Source organism: Taudactylus pleione, unplaced genomic scaffold (genome assembly GCF_031769625.1).
Source record: "Taudactylus pleione unplaced genomic scaffold, aTauple2 ptg000182l, whole genome shotgun sequence".
In the NCBI taxonomy this organism is placed as follows: domain Eukaryota; kingdom Metazoa; phylum Chordata; class Amphibia; order Anura; family Myobatrachidae; genus Taudactylus; species Taudactylus pleione.
The window spans coordinates 1237469-1261110 of NW_028284584.1; the positions used below are offsets into that span (position 1 = coordinate 1237469).

At 55.0% G+C, this 23642-nt stretch overlaps 1 protein-coding gene across 1 annotated transcript in view; it reads right to left on the bottom strand.

Moving 5' to 3' along the window:
* The window catches only part of AMPD3 (adenosine monophosphate deaminase 3), a 446942-nt gene that overhangs the window by 323506 nt on the left and 99794 nt on the right, over positions 1-23642 (bottom strand). The window contains exon 4 of the mRNA XM_088476082.1: positions 17355-17520. Within this exon, the coding sequence (XP_088332208.1) occupies positions 17355-17520 (166 nt within the window). The remainder of the gene's footprint in view (positions 1-17354; positions 17521-23642) is intronic.

Genomic DNA, 23642 nt, shown 5'->3' on the forward strand with positions numbered 1-23642 from the left:
AAAGACTAGCCAACCCTCCCTACCCTGTGTACCTCCCCCCTAGTGCAGCCAGCCATCCCTGTCCTGCAAAGACTAGCCAGCCCTCCCTACCCTCTGTAACTCCCCCCTAGTGCAGCCAGCCATCACTGTCCTGCAAAGACTAGCCAACCCTCCCTACCCTCTGTAACTCCCCCTTAGTGCAGCCAGCCATCTCTGTCATGCAAAGACTAGCCAGCCCTCCCTACCCTCTGTAACTCCCCCTAGTGCAGCCAGCTATCACTGTCCTGCAAAGACTAGCCAACCCTCCCTACCCTGTGTAACTCCCCCCTAGTGCAGCCAGCCATCCCTGTCGTGCAACGACTAGCCAGCCCTCCCTTCCCTGTGTAACTCCCCCCTGGTGCAGCCAGCCATCCCTGTCCTGCAAAGACTAGCCAGCCCTCCCTACCCTGTGTAACTCCCCCGTACTGCAGCCCGCCGTCCCTGTCCTGCAAAGACTAGCCAACCCTCCCTACCCTGTGTAACTCCCCCCTAGTGCAGCCAGCCATCCCTGTCCTGCAAAGACTAGCCATCCCCCCCTACCCTCTGTAACTCCCCACTAGTGCAGCCAGCCATCACTGTCCTGCAAAGACTAGCCAGCCCTCGCTACCCTGTGTAACTCCCCCCTAGTGCAGCCAGCCATCACTGTCCTGCAAAGACTAGCCAGCCCTCCCTACCCTGTGTAACTCCCCCCTAGTGCAGCCAGCCATCCCTGTCCTGCAAAGACTAGCCAGCCCTCCATACCCTATGTAACTCCCCCCTAGTGCAGCCTGCCATCCCTGTCCTGCAAAGACTAGCCAGCCCTCCCTACCCTGTGTAACTCCCCCCTAGTGCAGCCAGCCATATCTGTCCTGCAAAGACTAGCCAGCCCTCCCTACCCTGTGTAACTCCCCCCTAGTGCAGCCAGCCATCTCTGTCCTGCAAAGACTAGCCGGCCCTCACTACCCTGTGTAACTCCCCCCTAGTGCAGCCAGCCATCACTGTCCTGCAAAGACTAGCCAGCCCTCCCTACCCTGTGTAACTCCCCCGTAGTGCAGCCAGCCATCCCTGTCCTGCAAAGACTAGCAGCCCTCCCTACTCTGTGTAACTCCCCCCCTAGTGCATCCAGCCATCACTGCCCTGCAAAGACTAGCCAGCCCTCCCTACCCTGTGTAACTCCCCCCTAGTGCATCCAGCCATCACTGCCCTGCAAAAACTAGCCAGCCCTCCCTACCCTCTGTAACTCACCCCTAGTGCAGCCAGCCATCCCAGTCCTGCAAAGAATAGCCAGCCCTTCCCACCCAGTGTAACTCCCCCCTATTGCAGCCAGCCATCCCTGTCCTGCAAAGACTAGCCAGCCCTCCCTACCCTCTGTAACTCCCCCCTGGTGCAGCCAGCCATCACTGTCCTGCAAAGACTAGCCAACCCTCCCTACCCTGTGTAACTCCCCGCTAGTGCAGCCAGCCATCCCTGTCCTGCAAAGACTAGCCAGCCCTCCCTACCCTGTGTAACTCCCCCCTAGTGCAGCCAGCCATCCCTGTCCTGCAAAGACTAGCCAGCCCTCCCTACCCTGTGTAACTCCCCCGTAGTGCAGCCAGCCATCCCTGTCCTGCAAACACAAGCCAGCCCTCCCTACCCTGTGTAACTCCCCCCTGGTGCAGCCAGCCATCCCTGTCCTGCAAAGACTAGCCAATCCTCCCTACCCTGTGTAACTCCCCCCTAGTGCAGCCAGCCATCCCTGTCCTGCAAAGACTAGCCAGCCCTCCCTACCCTCTGTAACTCCCCCCTAGTGCAGCCAGCCATTTCTGATCTGCAAAGACTAGCCAGCCCTCGCTACCCTGTGTAACTCCCCCCTAGTGCAGCCAGCCATCACTGTCCTGCAAAGACTAGCCAGCCCTCTCTACCCTGTGTAACTCCCCCCTAGTGCATCCAGCCGTCACTGCCCTGCAAAGACTAGCCAGCCCTCCCTACCCTCGGTAACTCCCCCCTAGTGCAGCCAGCCATCCCTGTCCTGCAAAGAATAGCCAGCCCTCCCTACCCTGTGTAACTCCCCCCTAGTGCAGCCAGCTATCTCTGTCCTGCAAAGACTAGCCAGCCCTCCCTACCCTGTGTAACTCCCCCGTAGTGCAGCAGCCATCCCTGTCCTGCAAAGACTAGCCAGCCCTCGCTACCCTCTGTAACTCCCCCCTAGTGCAGCCAGCCATCCCTGTCCTGCAAAGACTAACCAGCCCTCCCTACCCTGTGTAACTTCCCCCTAGTGCAGCCAGCCATCCCTATCCTGCAAAGACTAGCCAGCCCTCCCTACCCTGTGTAACTCCCCCCTAGTACAGCCAGCCATCACTGTCCTGCAAAGACTAGCCAGCCCTCTCTACCCTGTGTAACTCCCCCCTAGTGCAGCCAGCCATCACTGTCCTGCAAAGAATAGCCAGCCCTCGCTACCCTCTGTAACTCCCCCCTAGTGCAGCCAGCCATCACTGTCCTGCAAAGACTAGCCAGCCCTCCCTACCCTGTGTAACTCCCCCCTGGTGCAGGCAGCCATCTCTGTCCTGCAAAGACTAGCCAGCCCTCCCTACACTGTTTAACTCCCCCCTAGTGCAGCCAGCCATCACTGTCCTGCAAAGACTAGCCAGCCCTCCTTACCCTGTGTAACTCCCCCCTAGTGCAGCCAGCCATCACTGTCCTGCAAAGACTAGCCAGCCCTCCATACCCTGTGTAACTCCCCCCTAGTGCAGCCAGCTATCTCTGTCCTGCAAAGACTAGCCAGCCATCCCTACCCTGTGTAACTCCCTGCTGGTGCAGCCAGCCCTCCCTACCCTGTGTAACTCCCCCGTAGTGCAGCAGCCATCCCTGTCCTGCAAAGACTAGCCAGCCCTCGCTACCCTCTGTAACTCCCCCCTAGTGCAGCCAGCCATATCTGTCCTGCAAAGACTAGCCAGCCCTCCCTACCCTGTGTAACTCCCCCCTAGTGCAGCCAGCCATCTCTGTCCTGCAAAGACTAGCCGGCCCTCACTACCCTGTGTAACTCCCCCCTAGTGCAGCCAGCCATCACTGTCCTGCAAAGACTAGCCAGCCCTCCCTACCCTGTGTAACTCCCCCCTAGTGCAGCCAGCCATCCCTGTCCTGCAAAGACTAGCCAGCCCTCCCTACCCTGTGTAACTCCCCCGTAGTGCAGCCAGCCATCCCTGTCCTGCAAAGACTAGCAGCCCTCCCTACTCTGTGCAACTCCCCCCCTAGTGCATCCAGCCATCACTGCCCTGCAAAGACTAGCCAGCCCTCCCTACCCTGTGTAACTCCCCCCTAGTGCATCCAGCCATCACTGGCCTGCAAAGACTAGCCAGCCCTCCCTACCCTCTGTAACTCACCCCTAGTGCAGCCAGCCATCCCAGTCCTGCAAAGAATAGCCAGCCCTTCCCACCCAGTGTAACTCCCCCCTATTGCAGCCAGCCATCCCTGTCCTGCAAAGACTAGCCAGCCCTCCCTACCCTCTGTAACTCCCCCCTGGTGCAGCCAGCCATCACTGTCCTGCAAAGACTAGCCAACCCTCCCTACCCTGTGTAACTCCCCGCTAGTGCAGCCAGCCATCCCTGTCCTGCAAAGACTAGCCAGCCCTCCCTACCCTGTGTAACTCCCCCCTAGTGCAGCCAGCCATCCCTGTCCTGCAAAGACTAGCCAGCCCTCCCTACCCTGTGTAACTCCCCCGTAGTGCAGCCAGCCATCCCTGTCCTGCAAAGACAAGCCAGCCCTCCCTACCCTGTGTAACTCCCCCCTGGTGCAGCCAGCCATCACTGTCCTGCAAAGACTAGCCAATCCTCCCTACCCTGTGTAACTCCCCCCTAGTGCAGCCAGCCATCCCTGTCCTGCAAAGACTAGCCAGCCCTCCCTACCCTCTGTAACTCCCCCCTAGTGCAGCCAGCCATTTCTGATCTGCAAAGACTAGCCAGCCCTCTCTACCCTGTGTAACTCCCCCCTAGTGCAGCCAGCCATCACTGTCCTGAAAAGACTAGCCAGCCCTCTCTACCTTGTGTAACTCCCCCCTAGTGCAGCCAGCCATCTCTGTCCTGCAAAGACTAGCCGGCCCTCCCTACCCTGTGTAACTCCCCCCTAGTGCAGCCAGCCATCCCTGTCCTGCAAAGACTAGCCAGCCCTCCCTACCCTGTGTAACTCCCCCGTAGTGCAGCCAGCCATCACTGTCCTGCAAAGACTAGCCAGCCCTCCCTACCCTGTGTAACTCCCCCCTAGTGCATCCAGCCGTCACTGCCCTGCAAAGACTAGCCAGCCCTCCCTACCCTCGGTAACTCCCCCCTAGTGCAGCCAGCCATCCCTGTCCTGCAAAGAATAGCCAGCCCTCCCTACCCTGTGTAACTCCCCCCTAGTACAGCCAGCCATCACTGTCCTGCAAAGACTAGCCAGCCCTCTCTACCCTGTGTAACTCCCCCCTAGTGCAGCCAGCCATCACTGTCCTGCAAAGAATAGCCAGCCCTCGCTACCCTCTGTAACTCCCCCCTAGTGCAGCCAGCCATCACTGTCCTGCAAAGACTAGCCAGCCCTCCCTACCCTGTGTAACTCCCCCCTGGTGCAGCCAGCCATCTCTGTCCTGCAAAGACTAGCCAGCCCTCCCTACACTGTTTAACTCCCCCCTAGTGCAGCCAGCCATCACTGTCCTGCAAAGACTAGCCAGCCCTCCTTACCCTGTGTAACTCCCCCCTAGTGCAGCCAGCCATCACTGTCCTGCAAAGACTAGCCAGCCCTCCCTACCCTGTGTAACTCCCCCCTAGTGCAGCCAGCTATCTCTGTCCTGCAAAGACTAGCCAGCCCTCCCTACCCTGTGTAACTCCCTGCTGGTGCAGCCAGCCCTCCCTACCCTGTGTAACTCCCCCGTAGTGCAGCAGCCATCCCTGTCCTGCAAAGATTAGCCAGCCCTCGCTACCCTCTGTAACTCCCCCCTTGTGCAGCCAGCCATCCCTGTCCTGCAAAGACTAGCCAGCCCTCCCTACCCTGTGTAACTCCCCCCTAGTGCAGCCAGCCATCCCTATCCTGCAAAGACTAGCCAGCCCTCCCTACCCTGTGTAACTCCCCCCTAGTACAGCCAGCCATCACTGTCCTGAAAAGACTAGAAAGCCCTCTCTACCCTGTGTAACTCCCCCCTAGTGCAGCCAGCCATCACTGTCCTGCAAAGAATAGCCAGCCCTCCCTACCCTGTGTAACTCCCCCCTGGTGCAGTCAGCCATCTCTGTCCTGCAAAGACTAGCCAGCCCTCCCTACCCTGTTTAACTCCCCCCCTAGTGCAGCCAGCCATCACTGTCCTGCAAAGACTAGCCAGCCCTCCTTACCCTGTGTAACTCCCCCCTAGTGCAGCCAGCCATCCCTGTCCTGCAAAGACTAGCCAGCCCTCCCTACCCTGTGTAACTCCCCCGTAGTACAGCAGCCATCCCTGTCCTGCAAAGACTAGCCAGCCCTCGCTACCCTGTGTAACTCCCCCCTAGTACAGCCAGCCATCACTGTCCTGCAAAGACTAGCCAGCCCTCTCTACCCTGTGTAACTCCCCCCTAGTGCAGCCAGCCATCACTGTCCTGCAAAGACTAGCCAGCCCTCCCTACCCTATGTGACTCCCCCCTAGTGCAGCCAGCCATCACTGTCCTGCAAAGACTAGCCAGCCCTCGCTACCCTGTGTAACTCCCCCCTAGTGCAGCCAGCCATCACTGTCCTGCAAAGACTAGCCAGCCCTCGCTAGCCTGTGTAACTCCCCCCTAGTGCAGCCAGCCATCACTGTCCTGCAAAGACTAGCCAGCCCTCTCTACCTTGTGTAACTCCCCCCTATTGCAGCCAGCCATCCCTGTCCTGCAAAGACTAGCCAGCCCTCTCTAGCCTGTGTGACTCCCCCCTAGTGCAGCCAGCCATCACTGTCCTGCAAAGACTAGCCAGCCCTCGCTACCCTGTGTAACTCCCCCCTAGTGCAGCCAGCCATCACTGTCCTGCAAAGACTAGCCAGCCCTCGCTACCCTGTGTAACTCCCCCCTAGTGCAGCCAGCCATCACTGTCCTGCAAAGACTAGCCAGCCCTCGCTAGCCTGTGTAACTCCCCCTAGTGCAGCCAGCCATCCCTGTCCTGCAAAGACTAGCCAGCCCTCTCTAGCCTGTGTGACTCCCCCCTAGTGCAGCCAGCCATCACTGTCCTGCAAAGACTAGCCAGCCCTCCCTACCCTATGTAACTCCCCCCTAGTGCAGCCAGCCATCACTGTCCTGCAAAGACTAGCCAGCCCTCCCTACCCTGTGTAACTCCTCCCTAGTGCAGCAGCCATCCCTGTCCTCAAAAGACTAGCCAGCCCTTCCTACCCTGTGTAACTCCCCCCTGGTGAAGCCAGCCATCACTTTCCTGCAAAGACTAGCCAGCCCTCTCTAACTTGTGTAACTCCCCCCTAGTGCAGCCAGCCATCCCTGTCCTGCAAAGATTAGCCAGCCCTCGCTACCCTGTGTAACTCCCTCCTAGTGCAGCAGCAATCCCTGTCCTCAAAAGACTAGCCAGCCCTCCCTACCCTATGTAACTCCCCCCTAGTGCAGCCAGCCATCACTGTCCTGCAAAGACTAGCCGGCCCTCCCTACCCTGTGTAACTCCCCCCTAGTGCAGCAGCCATCCCTGTCCTGCAAAGACTAGCCAGCCCTCCCTATCCTGTGTAACTCCCCCGTAGTGCAGCCAGCCATCCCTGTCCTGCAAAGACTAGCCAGTCCTCCCTATCCTGTGTAACTCCCCCCTAGTGCAGCCAGCCATCCCTGTCCTGCAAAGACTAGCCAGTCCTCCCTACCCTGTGTAACTCCCCCTTGGTGCAGCCAGCCATCCCTGTCCTGCAAAGACTAGCCAGCCCTCCCTACCCTGTGTAACTCCCCCCTAGTGCAGCCAGCCATCCCTGTCCTGCAAAGACTAGCCAGTCCTCCCTATCCTGTGTAACTCCCCCCTAGTGCAGCCAGCCATCCCTGTCCTGCAAAGACTAGCCAGTCCTCCCTACCCTGTGTAACTCCCCCCTGGTGCAGCCAGCCATCTCTGTCCTGCAAAGACTAGCCAGCCCTCCCTAGACTGTTTAACTCCCCCCTAGTGCAGCCAGCCATCACTGTCCTGCAAAGACTAACCAGCCCTCCTTACCCTGTGTAACTCCCCCCTAGTGCAGCCAGCCATCACTGTCCTGCAAACACTAGCCAGCCCTCCCTACCCTGTGTAACTCCCCCCTAGTGCAGCCAGCTATCTCTGTCCTGCAAAGACTAGCCAGCCCTCCCTACCCTGTGTAACTCCCTGCTGGTGCAGCCAGCCCTCCCTACCTTGTGTAACTCCCCCGTAGTGCAGCAGCCATCCCTGTCCTGCAAAGACTAGCCAGCCCTCGCTACCCTCTGTAACTCCCCCCTAGTGCAGCCAGCCATCCCTGTCCTGCAAAGACTAGCCAGCCCTCCCTACCCTGTGTAACTCCCCCTAGTACAGCCAGCCATCACTGTCCTGCAAAGACTAGCCAGCTCTCTCTACCCTGTGTAACTCCCCCCTAGTGCAGCCAGCCATCACTGTCCTGCAAAGAATGGCTAGCCCTCCCTACCCTGTGTAACTCCCCCCTGGTGCAGCCAGCCATCTCTGTCCTGCAAAGACTAGCCAGCCCTCCCTACCCTGTTTAACTCCCCCCCTAGTGCAGCCAGCCATCACTGTCCTGCAAAGACTAGCCAGTCCTCCTTACCCTGTGTAACTCCCCCCTAGTGCAGCCAGCCATCCCTGTCCTGCAAAGACTAGCCAGCCCTCGCTACCCTGTGTAACTCCCCCCTAGTACAGCCAGCCATCACTGTCCTGCAAAGACTAGCCAGCCCTCTCTACCCTGTGTAACTCCCCCCTAGTGCAGCCAGCCATCACTGTCCTGCAAAGACTAGCCAGCCCTCCCTACCCTATGTGACTCCCCCCTAGTGCAGCCAGCCATCACTGTCCTGCAAAGACTAGCCAGCCCTCGCTACCATGTGTAACTCCCCCCTAGTGCAGCCAGCCATCACTGTCCTGCAAAGACTAGCCAGCCCTCGCTAGCCTGTGTAACTCCCCCCTAGTGCAGCCAGCCATCACTGTCCTGCAAAGACTAGCCAGCCCTCTCTACCTTTTGTAACTCCCCCCTATTGCAGCCAGCCATCCCTGTCCTGCAAAGACTAGCCAGCCCTCTCTAGCCTGTGTGACTCCCCCCTAGTGCAGCCAGCCATCACTGTCCTGCAAAGACTAGCCAGCCCTCGCTACCCTGTGTAACTCCCCCCTAGTGCAGCCAGCCATCACTGTCCTGCAAAGACTAGCCAGCCCTCCCTACCCTCTGTAACTCACCCCTAGTGCAGCCAGCCATCCCTGTCCTGCAAAGACTAGCCAGCCCTCTCTAGCCTGTGTGACTCCCCCCTAGTGCAGCCAGCCATCACTGTCCTGCAAAGACTAGCCAGCCCTCGCTAGCCTGTGTAACTCCCCCCTAGTGCAGCCAGCCATCACTGTCCTGCAAAGACTAGCCAGCCCTCGCTAGCCTGTGTAACTCCCCCTAGTGCAGCCAGCCATCCCTGTCCTGCAAAGACTAGCCAGCCCTCTCTAGCCTGTGTGACTCCCCCCTAGTGCAGCCAGCCATCACTGTCCTGCAAAGACTAGCCAGCCCTCCCCCCCTAGTGCAGCCAGCCATCACTGTCCTGCAAAGACTAGCCAGCCCACCCTACCCTGTGTAACTCCCCCCTAGTGCAGCCAGCCATCCCTGTCCTGCAAAGACTAGCCAGCCCTCCCTACCCTGTGTAACTCCCCCCTAGTGCAGCCAGCCATCCCTGTCCTGCAAAGACTAGCCAGTCCTCCCTACCCTGTGTAACTCCCCCCTAGTGCAGCCAGCCATCCCTGTCCTGCAAAGACTAGCCAGTCCTCCCTATCCTGTGTAACTCCCCCCTAGTGCAGCCAGCCATCCCTGTCCTGCAAAGACTAGCCAGTCCTCCCTACCCTGTGTAACTCCCCCCTGGTGCAGCCAGCCATCCCTGTCCTGCAAAGATTAGCCAGCCCTCGCTACCCTGTGTAACTCCCTCCTAGTGCAGCAGCAATCCCTGTCCTCAAAAGACTAGCCAGCCCACCCTACCCTATGTAACTCCCCCCTAGTGCAGCCAGCTATCACTGTCCTGCAAAGACTAGCCGGCCCTCCCTACCCTGTGTAACTCCCCCCTAGTGCAGCAGCCATCCCTGTCCTGCAAAGACTAGCCAGCCCTCCCTATCCTGTGTAACTCCCCCGTAGTGCAGCCAGCCATCCCTGTCCTGCAAAGACTAGCCAGTCCTCCCTATCCTGTGTAACTCCCCCCTAGTGCAGCCAGCCATCCCTGTCCTGCAAAGACTAGCCAGTCCTCCCTACCCTGTGTAACTCCCCCCTGGTGCAGCCAGCCATCCCTGTCCTGCAAAGACTAGCCAGCCCTCCCTACCCTGTGTAACTCCCCCCTAGTGCAGCCAGCCATCCCTGTCCTGCAAAGACTAGCCAGTCCTCCCTATCCTGTGTAACTCCCCCCTAGTGCAGCCAGCCATCCCTGTCCTGCAAAGACTAGCCAGTCCTCCCTACCCTGTGTAACTCCCCCCTGGTGCAGCCAGCCATCTCTGTCCTGCAAAGACTAGCCAGCCCTCCCTAGACTGTTTAACTCCCCCCTAGTGCAGCCAGCCATCACTGTCCTGCAAAGACTAACCAGCCCTCCTTACCCTGTGTAACTCCCCCCTAGTGCAGCCAGCCATCACTGTCCTGCAAACACTAGCCAGCCCTCCCTACCCTGTGTAACTTCCCCCTAGTGCAGCCAGCTATCTCTGTCCTGCAAAGACTAGCCAGCCCTCCCTACCCTGTGTAACTCCCTGCTGGTGCAGCCAGCCCTCCCTACCCTGTGTAACTCCCCCGTAGTGCAGCAGCCATCCCTGTCCTGCAAAGACTAGCCAGCCCTCGCTACCCTCTGTAACTCCCCCCTAGTGCAGCCAGCCATCCCTGTCCTGCAAAGACTAGCCGGCCCTCCCTACCCTGTGTAACTCCCTGCTGGTGCAGCCAGCCCTCCCTACCCTGTGTAACTCCCCCGTAGTGCAGCAGCCATCCCTGTCCTGCAAAGACTAGCCAGCCCTCGCTACCCTCTGTAACTCCCCCCTAGTGCAGCCAGCCATCCCTGTCCTGCAAAGACTAGCCGGCCCTCCCTACCCTGTTTAACTCCCCCCCTAGTGCAGCCAGCCATCACTGTCCTGCAAAGACTAGCCAGTCCTCCTTACCCTATGTAACTCCCCCCTAGTGCAGCCAGCCATCACTGTCCTGCAAAGACTAGCCAGCCCTCCCTACCCTGTGTAACTCCTCCCTAGTGCAGCAGCCATCCCTGTCCTCAAAAGACTAGCCAGCCCTTCCTACCCTGTGTAACTCCCCCCTGGTGAAGCCAGCCATCACTTTCCTGCAAAGACTAGCCAGCCCTCTCTAACTTGTGTAACTCCCCCCTAGTGCAGCCAGCCATCCCTGTCCTGCAAAGATTAGCCAGCCCTCGCTACCCTGTGTAACTCCCTCCTAGTGCAGCAGCAATCCCTGTCCTCAAAAGACTAGCCAGCCCTCCCTACCCTATGTAACTCCCCCCTAGTGCAGCCAGCCATCACTGTCCTGCAAAGACTAGCCGGCCCTCCCTACCCTGTGTAACTCCCCCCTAGTGCAGCAGCCATCCCTGTCCTGCAAAGACTAGCCAGCCCTCCCTATCCTGTGTAACTCCCCCGTAGTGCAGCCAGCCATCCCTGTCCTGCAAAGACTAGCCAGTCCTCCCTATCCTGTGTAACTCCCCCCTAGTGCAGCCAGCCATCCCTGTCCTGCAAAGACTAGCCAGTCCTCCCTACCCTGTGTAACTCCCCCTTGGTGCAGCCAGCCATCCCTGTCCTGCAAAGACTAGCCAGCCCTCCCTACCCTGTGTAACTCCCCCCTAGTGCAGCCAGCCATCCCTGTCCTGCAAAGACTAGCCAGTCCTCCCTATCCTGTGTAACTCCCCCCTAGTGCAGCCAGCCATCCCTGTCCTGCAAAGACTAGCCAGTCCTCCCTACCCTGTGTAACTCCCCCCTGGTGCAGCCAGCCATCTCTGTCCTGCAAAGACTAGCCAGCCCTCCCTAGACTGTTTAACTCCCCCCTAGTGCAGCCAGCCATCACTGTCCTGCAAAGACTAACCAGCCCTCCTTACCCTGTGTAACTCCCCCCTAGTGCAGCCAGCCATCACTGTCCTGCAAACACTAGCCAGCCCTCCCTACCCTGTGTAACTCCCCCCTAGTGCAGCCAGCTATCTCTGTCCTGCAAAGACTAGCCAGCCCTCCCTACCCTGTGTAACTCCCTGCTGGTGCAGCCAGCCCTCCCTACCTTGTGTAACTCCCCCGTAGTGCAGCAGCCATCCCTGTCCTGCAAAGACTAGCCAGCCCTCGCTACCCTCTGTAACTCCCCCCTAGTGCAGCCAGCCATCCCTGTCCTGCAAAGACTAGCCAGCCCTCCCTACCCTGTGTAACTCCCCCTAGTACAGCCAGCCATCACTGTCCTGCAAAGACTAGCCAGCTCTCTCTACCCTGTGTAACTCCCCCCTAGTGCAGCCAGCCATCACTGTCCTGCAAAGAATGGCTAGCCCTCCCTACCCTGTGTAACTCCCCCCTGGTGCAGCCAGCCATCTCTGTCCTGCAAAGACTAGCCAGCCCTCCCTACCCTGTTTAACTCCCCCCCTAGTGCAGCCAGCCATCACTGTCCTGCAAAGACTAGCCAGTCCTCCTTACCCTGTGTAACTCCCCCCTAGTGCAGCCAGCCATCCCTGTCCTGCAAAGACTAGCCAGCCCTCGCTACCCTGTGTAACTCCCCCCTAGTACAGCCAGCCATCACTGTCCTGCAAAGACTAGCCAGCCCTCTCTACCCTGTGTAACTCCCCCCTAGTGCAGCCAGCCATCACTGTCCTGCAAAGACTAGCCAGCCCTCCCTACCCTATGTGACTCCCCCCTAGTGCAGCCAGCCATCACTGTCCTGCAAAGACTAGCCAGCCCTCGCTACCATGTGTAACTCCCCCCTAGTGCAGCCAGCCATCACTGTCCTGCAAAGACTAGCCAGCCCTCGCTAGCCTGTGTAACTCCCCCCTAGTGCAGCCAGCCATCACTGTCCTGCAAAGACTAGCCAGCCCTCTCTACCTTTTGTAACTCCCCCCTATTGCAGCCAGCCATCCCTGTCCTGCAAAGACTAGCCAGCCCTCTCTAGCCTGTGTGACTCCCCCCTAGTGCAGCCAGCCATCACTGTCCTGCAAAGACTAGCCAGCCCTCGCTACCCTGTGTAACTCCCCCCTAGTGCAGCCAGCCATCACTGTCCTGCAAAGACTAGCCAGCCCTCCCTACCCTCTGTAACTCACCCCTAGTGCAGCCAGCCATCCCTGTCCTGCAAAGACTAGCCAGCCCTCTCTAGCCTGTGTGACTCCCCCCTAGTGCAGCCAGCCATCACTGTCCTGCAAAGACTAGCCAGCCCTCGCTAGCCTGTGTAACTCCCCCCTAGTGCAGCCAGCCATCACTGTCCTGCAAAGACTAGCCAGCCCTCGCTAGCCTGTGTAACTCCCCCTAGTGCAGCCAGCCATCCCTGTCCTGCAAAGACTAGCCAGCCCTCTCTAGCCTGTGTGACTCCCCCCTAGTGCAGCCAGCCATCACTGTCCTGCAAAGACTAGCCAGCCCTCCCCCCCTAGTGCAGCCAGCCATCACTGTCCTGCAAAGACTAGCCAGCCCACCCTACCCTGTGTAACTCCCCCCTAGTGCAGCCAGCCATCCCTGTCCTGCAAAGACTAGCCAGCCCTCCCTACCCTGTGTAACTCCCCCCTAGTGCAGCCAGCCATCCCTGTCCTGCAAAGACTAGCCAGTCCTCCCTACCCTGTGTAACTCCCCCCTAGTGCAGCCAGCCATCCCTGTCCTGCAAAGACTAGCCAGTCCTCCCTATCCTGTGTAACTCCCCCCTAGTGCAGCCAGCCATCCCTGTCCTGCAAAGACTAGCCAGTCCTCCCTACCCTGTGTAACTCCCCCCTGGTGCAGCCAGCCATCCCTGTCCTGCAAAGATTAGCCAGCCCTCGCTACCCTGTGTAACTCCCTCCTAGTGCAGCAGCAATCCCTGTCCTCAAAAGACTAGCCAGCCCACCCTACCCTATGTAACTCCCCCCTAGTGCAGCCAGCTATCACTGTCCTGCAAAGACTAGCCGGCCCTCCCTACCCTGTGTAACTCCCCCCTAGTGCAGCAGCCATCCCTGTCCTGCAAAGACTAGCCAGCCCTCCCTATCCTGTGTAACTCCCCCGTAGTGCAGCCAGCCATCCCTGTCCTGCAAAGACTAGCCAGTCCTCCCTATCCTGTGTAACTCCCCCCTAGTGCAGCCAGCCATCCCTGTCCTGCAAAGACTAGCCAGTCCTCCCTACCCTGTGTAACTCCCCCCTGGTGCAGCCAGCCATCCCTGTCCTGCAAAGACTAGCCAGCCCTCCCTACCCTGTGTAACTCCCCCCTAGTGCAGCCAGCCATCCCTGTCCTGCAAAGACTAGCCAGTCCTCCCTATCCTGTGTAACTCCCCCCTAGTGCAGCCAGCCATCCCTGTCCTGCAAAGACTAGCCAGTCCTCCCTACCCTGTGTAACTCCCCCCTGGTGCAGCCAGCCATCTCTGTCCTGCAAAGACTAGCCAGCCCTCCCTAGACTGTTTAACTCCCCCCTAGTGCAGCCAGCCATCACTGTCCTGCAAAGACTAACCAGCCCTCCTTACCCTGTGTAACTCCCCCCTAGTGCAGCCAGCCATCACTGTCCTGCAAACACTAGCCAGCCCTCCCTACCCTGTGTAACTTCCCCCTAGTGCAGCCAGCTATCTCTGTCCTGCAAAGACTAGCCAGCCCTCCCTACCCTGTGTAACTCCCTGCTGGTGCAGCCAGCCCTCCCTACCCTGTGTAACTCCCCCGTAGTGCAGCAGCCATCCCTGTCCTGCAAAGACTAGCCAGCCCTCGCTACCCTCTGTAACTCCCCCCTAGTGCAGCCAGCCATCCCTGTCCTGCAAAGACTAGCCGGCCCTCCCTACCCTGTGTAACTCCCTGCTGGTGCAGCCAGCCCTCCCTACCCTGTGTAACTCCCCCGTAGTGCAGCAGCCATCCCTGTCCTGCAAAGACTAGCCAGCCCTCGCTACCCTCTGTAACTCCCCCCTAGTGCAGCCAGCCATCCCTGTCCTGCAAAGACTAGCCGGCCCTCCCTACCCTGTTTAACTCCCCCCCTAGTGCAGCCAGCCATCACTGTCCTGCAAAGACTAGCCAGTCCTCCTTACCCTGTGTAACTCCCCCCTAGTGCAGCCAGCCATCCCTGTCCTGCAAAGACTAGCCAGCCCTCTCTACCCTGTGTAACTCCCCCCTAGTGCAGCCAGCTATCACTGTCCTGCAAAGACTAGCCAGCCCTCCCTACCCTGTGTAACTCCCCCCTGGTGCAGCCAGCCATCCCTGTCCTGCCCCCACTCAGTCTATCCATCCATGCACCGGGCAAGATAACACTGTTTGGTAGGAGTGCAGGGTGAACTGTGTTCCATATATTTTATTTATTAATTTATTATATATATATATATATATATATATAATATATTTATACACACACATTTATTAGAATCCGTGTTGCTTTCCCTATATATTTCGTATATATTCGAAATTACAGTAGTTTTCTTTCATATATGATAGATTGACATGTTATAATAACAAACCAAACTTTTTAACTTTTAAACTGGTTTACACACAAATTAATGTCCCCCCTCTTCTGTAGCACCGCCCACCTCTAACCCATCCCCGTCCCCCGGTGGGGCCCTGTTTATTTTGGCAGTACCGGGCCCCACAATTTCTGATGGCAGCCCTGACGGGCCTCATTTCTCCTTCCACCCTCCGGACTATCTTACTGAATTGGTGTTGGCGCATTAGCCATGATAAAACATGTGAGACAACTTGCATGTAACTGAATCTCCCCCATAATGTACAATTCACCCAACACCAATCACAGGAATTGCCTTATACTAAGCAGTGTTCATTTCTGTTATATGGACCCACAGTGAGGGAGATGTACTAAGCTCTGGAAAGTGATAAACTTCCAGTCATTCAGCTCCTAACTGTCATGTTACAGTCTGTGGGTGAGATGTACTAAACACGAAAAAGCCGTAAAACCTCAGAAAATTCAGGGTTCTACCGCTTTCCGCAAATGTACTACGCACCTGAATGTGATGAAATCCGGTGCTTCGTTCCAATGGGTAACGCCACCAATAGAAACCTATGGGCTTCTTTTCAGGATGCTCCCCGATCAGATTCCTCCCATGAGCCCCAGCGGCATTTTGCCAGAGGGATTTCTGGGTGTTAAACACGGCAGCATCGCAAAGGACGGCTCTTATCGGGAGACCTGGCCTTTGCGATATTCTTGGTACATAATGCTGTAATGAACCGCGGTATGTACCCGAAGACAGGCGGAATGAACTGCATCGCTAGTGCTATGCTTAGTATATCCCGCCCTGTGTTTGGAAAATGACAGTTAGGAGATGATTGATTGGTAGTTTATCACTTTCCAGAGCTTAGTACATCTTCCTCACAATCTGCACACAAACCTATGCACACATCCTGCCCTAGAATACACTAACACACAATAATGCACAACAGGGGGCCGCAGGCTGAACGTAGTCCGCGATGCTGCTGACCAATGACATGTCTGCTCTTCTTTCTAAGCCGTAGAGCGAGCGAGCGCAGCGCACGCACAATGTGGCAGGTTAGTCTTTCGGCTGGATGGTGATATCTTCTCACCAGTATTACAAGCAGAGAGTATCTGTATGGTGCATACACAGTGCTAAGGTGCATACACAGTGCTAAGGTGCAGCTCAGTGCTAAGGTGCAGCTCAGTGCTAAGGTGCATACACAGTGCTAAGGTGCATACACAGTGCTAAGGTGCAGCTCAGTGCTAAGGTGCAGCTCAGTGCTAAGGTGCATACAAAGTGCTAAGGTGCAGCTCAGTGCTAAGGTGCATACACAGTGCTAAGGTGCAGCTCAGTGCTATGGTGCATACACAGTGCTAAGGTGCAGCTCAGTGCTAAGGTGCAGCTCAGTGCTAAGGTGCAGCTCAGTGCTATGGTGCATACACAGTGCTAAGGTGCAGCTCAGTGCTAAGGTGCATACACAGTGCTAAGGTGCAGCTCAGTGCTAAGGTGCAGCTCAGTGCTAAGGTGCAGCTCAGTGCTAAGGTGCAGCTCAGTGCTATGGTGCAGCTCAGTGCTAAGGTGCAGCTCAGTGCTAAGGTGCATACACAGTGCTAAGGTGCATACACAGTGCTAAGGTGCAGCTCAGTGCTAAGGTGCAGCTCAGTGCTAAGGTGCATACACAGTGCTAAGGTGCAGCTCAGTGCTAAGGTGCAGCTCAGTGCTAAGGTGCATAAACAGTGCTAAGGTGCAGCTCAGTGCTAAGGTGCATACACAGTGCTAAGGTGCAGCTCAGTGCTAAGGTGCATACACAGTGCTAAGGTGCAGCTCAGTGCTAAGGTGCAGCTCAGTGCTAAGGTGCAGCTCAGTGCTAAGGTGCATACACAGTGCTAAGGTGCAGCTCAGTGCTAAGGTGCATACACAGTGCTAAGGTGCAGCTCAGTGCTAAGGTGCATACACAGTGCTAAGGTGCATACACAGTGCTAAGGTGCATACACAGTGCTAAGGTGCAGCTCAGTGCTAAGGTGCATACACAGTGCTAAGGTGCAGCTCAGTGCTAAGATGCAGCTCAGTGCTAAGGTGCAGCTCAGTGCTAAGGTGCATACACAGTGCTAAGGTGCAGCTCAGTGCTAAGGTGCAGCTCAGTGCTAAGGTGCATACACAGTGCTAAGGTGCATACACAGTGCTAAGGTGCATACACAGTGCTAAGGTGCAGCTCAGTGCTAAGGTGCAACACAGTGCTAAGGTGCAGCTCAGTGCTAAGGTGCAGCTCAGTGCTAAGGTGCAGCTCAGTGCTAAGGTGCAGCTCAGTGCTAAGGTGCATACACAGTGCTAAGGTGCATACACAGTGCTAAGGTGCAGCTCAGTGCTAAGGTGCAGCTCAGTGTGCGAATAAGAAACACGTTGTCCACGCTCGTTATAAAATAGGTAAAGCATAATGTATAACGTTCTAAAGCCGACATGGTTAAAATGTTTTACATTGAACTAGTACCATGTCGGCATCTTGCTGTCCCCTTCTCATTGTTGACATTCTGAATGTCAATAATTCGACTACATCCCAAAACAGAGTGTGGGTCTATGGGGGTGGTCGCTGCCTGTAAGAGGCGATATTTCCTCTATACACCACTCACATTATTACTGGCTCACAGAAACCCCCAAAGATGTAACATGAAGTCTCTGTACCTGGATACACCTCATCCTCCAGCCTCCAGCTCTCATCATTCATTGCGCACAAACAGCGAGCAGTCGTCCTGGGGAAGCGATGGTACGCCAGCCGCGAGTATTTCTCCCTTATCAATAGAGCCTTGGCCAGTCCAATTGCAGCCTGTTCGTAGTCCTCAACCGTCACCTGGGAATGGATTTTGTTATTATGGACCTTAATAATTATCCAGGAAATTTGTTTTTTCATTTCAGACCATTTTATATTTATTCTTCTAAAAAATACAGTTTACATTAGCTGAATATAAAATATGAGCTTAATTTTCTACAGTCATTACTATCATTTAATGTACAGTACAATACAGTACAATACACTACAATACAGTACAATACAGTACAGCACATTACAGTACAATACAGTACAGTACAGCACATTACAGTACAATACAGTACAGTACAATACAGCACAATATAGTACAATACATTACAGTACATCAAACTCCAAGAAATCAGGCATCGTACCAACCAAAAATATCAATGACATTTTTGCAGGTTTCAGGACTGTTTCAGGGTCTCATTCAGCACTGCATCCTGCAAACGTATTTAGCATATATACCTGTACTTACAGCTGCGACTATGCTAATAATAGTATCAGCCCTTCCCCTGGTGTACAGCCGTGTGTATGTGACTATATACTAATGCTGGTATCAGCCCTTCCCCTGGTGTACAGCCGTGTGTCTGTGACTATATGCTAATGCTGGTATCAGCCCTTCCCCTGGTGTACAGCCATGTGTATGTGACTATATACTAATGCTGGTATCAGCCCTTCCCCTGGTGTACAGCCGTGTGTATGTGACTATATGCTAATGCTGGTATCAGCCCTTCCCCTGGTGTACAGCCGTGTGTCTGTGACTATATGCTAATGCTGGTTTCAGCCCTTCCCCTGGTGTACAGCTGTGTGTATGTGACTATATGCTAATGCTGGTACCAGCCCTTCCCCTGGTGTACAGCTGTGTGTCTGTGACTATATGCTAATGCTGGTATCAGCCCTTCCCCTGGTGTACAGCTGTGTGTCTGTGACTATATGCTAATGCTGGTATCAGCCCTTCCCCTGGTGTACAGGTGTGTGTCTGTGACTATATACTAATGCTGGTATCAGTCCTTCCCCTGGTGTACAGCCGTGTGTCTGTGACTATATGCTAATGCTGGTATCAGCCCTTCCCCTGGTGTACAGGCGTGTGTATGTGACTATATACTAATGCTGGTATCAGTCCTTCCCCTGGTGTACAGCCGTGTGTCTGTGACTATATGCTAATGCTGGTATCAGCCCTTCCCCTGGTGTACAGCCGTGTGTCTGTGACTATATGCTAATGCTGGTATCAGCCCTTCCCCTGGTGTACAGGTGTGTGTATGTGACTATATACTAATGCTGGTATCAGCCCTTCCCCTGGTGTACGGCCGTGTGTCTGTGACTATATGCTAATGCTGGTATCAGCCCTTCCCCCGGTGTATAGCCGTGTGTATGTGACTATATGCTAATACTGGTATCAGCCCTTCCCCTGGTGTACAGCCGTGTGTCTGTGACTATATGCTAATGCTGGTATCAGCCCTTCCCCTGGTGTACGGCCGTGTGTCTGTGACTATATGCTAATGCTGGTATCAGCCCTTCCCCTGGTGTACAGCCGTGTGTATGTGACTATATGCTAATGCTGGTATCAGCCCTTCCCCTGGTGTACAGCCGTGTGTATGTGACTATATGCTAATGCTGGTATCAGCCCTTCCCCTGGTGTACAGCTGTGTGTATGTGACTATATGCTAATGCTGGTATCAGCCCTTCCCCTGGTGTACAGCTGTGTGTATGTGACTATATACTAATGCTGGTATCAGCCCTTCCCCTGGTGTACAGCTGTGTGTCTGTGACTATATGCTAATGCTGGTATCAGCCCTTCCCCTGGTGTACAGCTGTGTGTATGTGACTATATACTAATGCTGGTATCAGCCCTTCCCCTGGTGTACAGCTGTGTGTATGTGACTATATGCTAATGCTGGTATCAGCCCTTCCCCTGGTGTACAGCTGTGTGTATGTGACTATATGCTAATGCTGGTATCAGCCCTTCCCCCGGTGTACAGCCGTGTGTATGTGACTATATGCTAATGCTGGTATCAGCCCTTCCCCTGGTGTACAGCCGTGTGTCTGTGACTATATACTAATGTTGGTATCAGCCCTTCCCCTGGTGTACAGCTGTGTGTCTGTGACTATATGCTAATGCTGGTATCAGCCCTTCCCCCGGTGTACAGCCGTGTGTCTGTGACTATATGCTAATGCTGGTATCAGCCCTTCCCCTGGTGTACAGCTGTGTGTATGTGACTATATGCTAATGCTGGTATCAGCCCTTCCCCTGGTGTACAGCTGTGTCTGTGACTATGTGCTAATGGGTATCAGCCCTTCCCCTGGTGTACAGCTGTGTGTATGTGACTATATGCTAATGCTGGTATCAGCCCTTCCCCTGGTGTACAGCTGTGTGTATGTGACTATATGCTAATGCTGGTATCAGCCCTTCCCCTGGTGTACAGCTGTGTGTATGTGACTATATACTAATGCTGGTATCAGCCCTTCCCCCGGTGTACAGCTGTGTCTGTGACTATGTGCTAATGCTGGTATCAGCCCTTCCCCCGGTGTACATCTGTGTGTCTGTGACTATATGCTAATGCTGTTATCGGCCCTTCCCCTGGTGTATAGCTGTGTGTATGTGACTATATGCTAATGCTGGTATCAGCCCTTCCCCCTGGTGTACAGCCGTGTGTCTGTGACTATATGCTAATGCTGGTATCAGCCCTTCCCCTGGTGTACAGCTGTGTGTATGTGACTATATGCTAATGCTGGTATCAGCCCTTCCCCTGGTGTACAGCTGTGTGTATGTGACTATATACTAATGCTGGTATCAGCCCTTCCCCCGGTGTACAGCCGTGTGTCTGTGACTATGTGCTAATGCTGGTATCAGCCCTTCCCCTGGTGTACAGCTGTGTGTCTGTGACTATATGCTAATGCTGGTATCAGCCCTTCCCCTGGTGTACAGCTGTGTGTATGTGACTATATGCTAATGCTGGTATCAGCCCTTCCCCTGGTGTACAGCCGTGTGTATGTGACTATATACTAATGCTGGTATCAGCCCTTCCCTTGGTGTACAGCCGTGTGTATGTGACTATATACTAATGCTGGTATCAGCCCCTCCCCTGGTGTACAGCCGTGTGTATGTGACTATATGCTAATGCTGGTATCAGCCCTTCCCCTGGTGTACAGCCGTGTGTATGTGACTATATGCTAATGCTGGTATCAGCCCTTCCCCTGGTGTACAGCTGTGTGTATGTGACTATATACTAATGCTGGTATCAGCCCTTCCCCCGGTGTACAGCCGTGTGTCTGTGACTATATGCTAATGCTGGTATCAGCCCTTCCCCTGGTGTACAGCCGTGTGTCTGTGACTATATGCTAATGCTGGTATCAGCCCCTCCCCTGGTGTACAGCTGTGTGTATGTGACTATATGCTAATGCTGGTATCAGCCCTTCCCCTGGTGTACAGCCGTGTGTATGTGACTATATGCTAATGCTGGTATCAGCCCTTCCCCCGGTGTACAGCTGTGTGTATGTGACTATATGCTAATGCTGGTATCAGCCCCTCCCCTGGTGTACAGCCGTGTGTCTGTGACTATGTGCTAATGCTGGTATCAGCCCTTCCCCCGGTGTACAGCTGTGTGTCTGTGACTATGTGCTAATGCTGGTATCAGCCCTTCCCCTGGTGTACAGCCGTGTGTATGTGACTATATGCTAATGCTGGTATCAGCCCTTCCCCTGGTGTACAGCCGTGTGTCTGTGACTATATGCTAATGCTGGTATCAGCCCTTCCCCCTGTGTACAGCCGTGTGTATGTGACTATATGCTAATGCTGGTATCAGCCCCTCCCCTGGTGTACAGCTGTGTGTATGTGACTATATACTAATGCTGGTATCAGCCCTTCCCCCGGTGTACAGCCGTGTGTCTGTGACTATATGCTAATGCTGGTATCAGCCCTTCCCCCGGTGTACAGCTGTGTGTCTGTGACTATATGCTAATGCTGGTATCAGCCCTTCCCCCTGTGTACAGCTGTGTGTCTGTGACTATATGCTAATGCTGGTATCAGCCCTTCCCCTGGTGTACAGGTGTGTGTCTGTGACTATATGCTAATGCTGGTATCAGCCCTTCCCCTGGTGTACAGCCGTGTGTCTGTGACTATATGCTAATGCTGGTATCAGCCCTTCCCCTGGTGTACAGCCGTGTGTCTGTGACTATATGCTAATGCTGGTATCAGCCCTTCCCCCTGTGTACAGCTGTGTGTCTGTGACTATGTGCTAATGCTGGTATCAGCCCTTCCCCCGGTGTACAGCCGTGTGTATGTGACTATATGCTAATGCTGGTATCAGCCCTTCCCCCGGTGTACAGCCGTGTGTCTGTGACTATATGCTAATGCTGGTATCAGCCCTTCCCCTGGTGTACAGCCGTGTGTCTGTGACTATATGCTAATGCTGGTATCAGCCCTTCCCCCGGTGTACAGCCGTGTGTCTGTGACTATATGCTAATGCTGGTATCAGCCCTTCCCCTGGTGTACAGCTGTGTGTCTGTGACTATATACTAATGCTGGTATCAGCCCTTCCCCTGGTGTACAGCCGTGTGTCTGTGACTATATGCTAATGCTGGTATCAGCCCTTCCCCTGGTGTACAGCCGTGTGTCTGTGACTATATGCTAATGCTGGTATCAGCCCTTCCCCCGGTGTACAGCCGTGTGTCTGTGACTATATGCTAATGCTGGTATCAGCCCTTCCCCTGGTGTACAGCTGTGTGTCTGTGACTATATACTAATGCTGGTATCAGCCCTTCCCTCGGTGTACAGCTGTGTGTATGTGACTATATACTAATGCTGGTATCAGCCCTTCCCCTGGTGTACAGCTGTGTGTCTGTGACTATATACTAATGCTGGTATCAGCCCTTCCCTCGGTGTACAGCCGTGTGTATGTGACTATATGCTAATGCTGGTATCAGCCCTTCCCCTGGTGTACAGCCGTGTGTCTGTGACTATATGCTAATGCTGGTATCAGCCCTTCCCCTGGTGTACAGCCGTGTGTATGTGACTATATGCTAATGCTGGTATCAGCCCTTCCCCTGGTGTACAGCCGTGTGTATGTGACTATATGCTAATGCTGGTATCAGCCCTTCCCCCCCGTTGTACAGCTGTGTGTATGTGACTATATGCTAATGCTGGTATCAGCCCTTCCCCTGGTGTACAGCCGTGTGTATGTGACTATATGCTAATGCTGGTATCAGCCCTTCCCCTGGTGTACAGCTGTGTGTATGTGACTATATACTAATGCTGGTATCAGCCCTTCCCCTGGTGTACAGCCGTGTGTATGTGACTATATGCTAATGCTGGTATCAGCCCTTCCCCCCCGTTGTACAGCTGTGTGTATGTGACTATATGCTAATGCTGGTATCAGCCCTTCCCCTGGTGTACAGCCGTGTGTATGTGACTATATGCTAATGCTGGTATCAGCCCTTCCCCTGGTGTACAGCTGTGTGTATGTGACTATATACTAATGCTGGTATCAGCCCTTCCCCTGGTGTACAGCCGTGTGTATGTGACTATATACTAATGCTGGTATCAGCCCTTCCCCTGGTGTACAGCCATGTGTATGTGACTATATGCGAATGCTGGTATCAGTCCTTCCCCCGGTGTACAGCCGTGTGTATGTGACTATATGCTAATGCTGGTATCAGCCCTTCCCCTGGTGTACAGCCGTGTGTATGTGACTATATGCTAATGCTGGTATCAGCCCTTCCCCCGGTGTACAGCCGTGTGTCTGTGACTATATGCTAATGCTGGTATCAGCCCTTCCCCTGGTGTACAGCTGTGTGTCTGTGACTATATAGTAATGCTGGTATCAGCCCTTCCCCTGGTGTACAGCCGTGTGTCTGTGACTATATACTAATGCAGGTATCAGCCCTTCCCCTGGTGTACAGCCATGTGTATGTGACTATATGCTAATGCTGGTATCAGTCCTTCCCCCGGTGTACAGCCGTGTGTATGTGACTATATGCTAATGCTGGTATCAGCCCTTCCCCTGGTGTACAGCCGTGTGTATGTGACTATATGCTAATGCTGGTATCAGCCCTTCCCCCGGTGTACAGCCGTGTGTCTGTGACTATATGCTAATGCTGGTATCAGCCCTTCCCCCGGTGTACAGCTGTGTGTCTGTGACTATATGATAATGCTGGTATCAGCC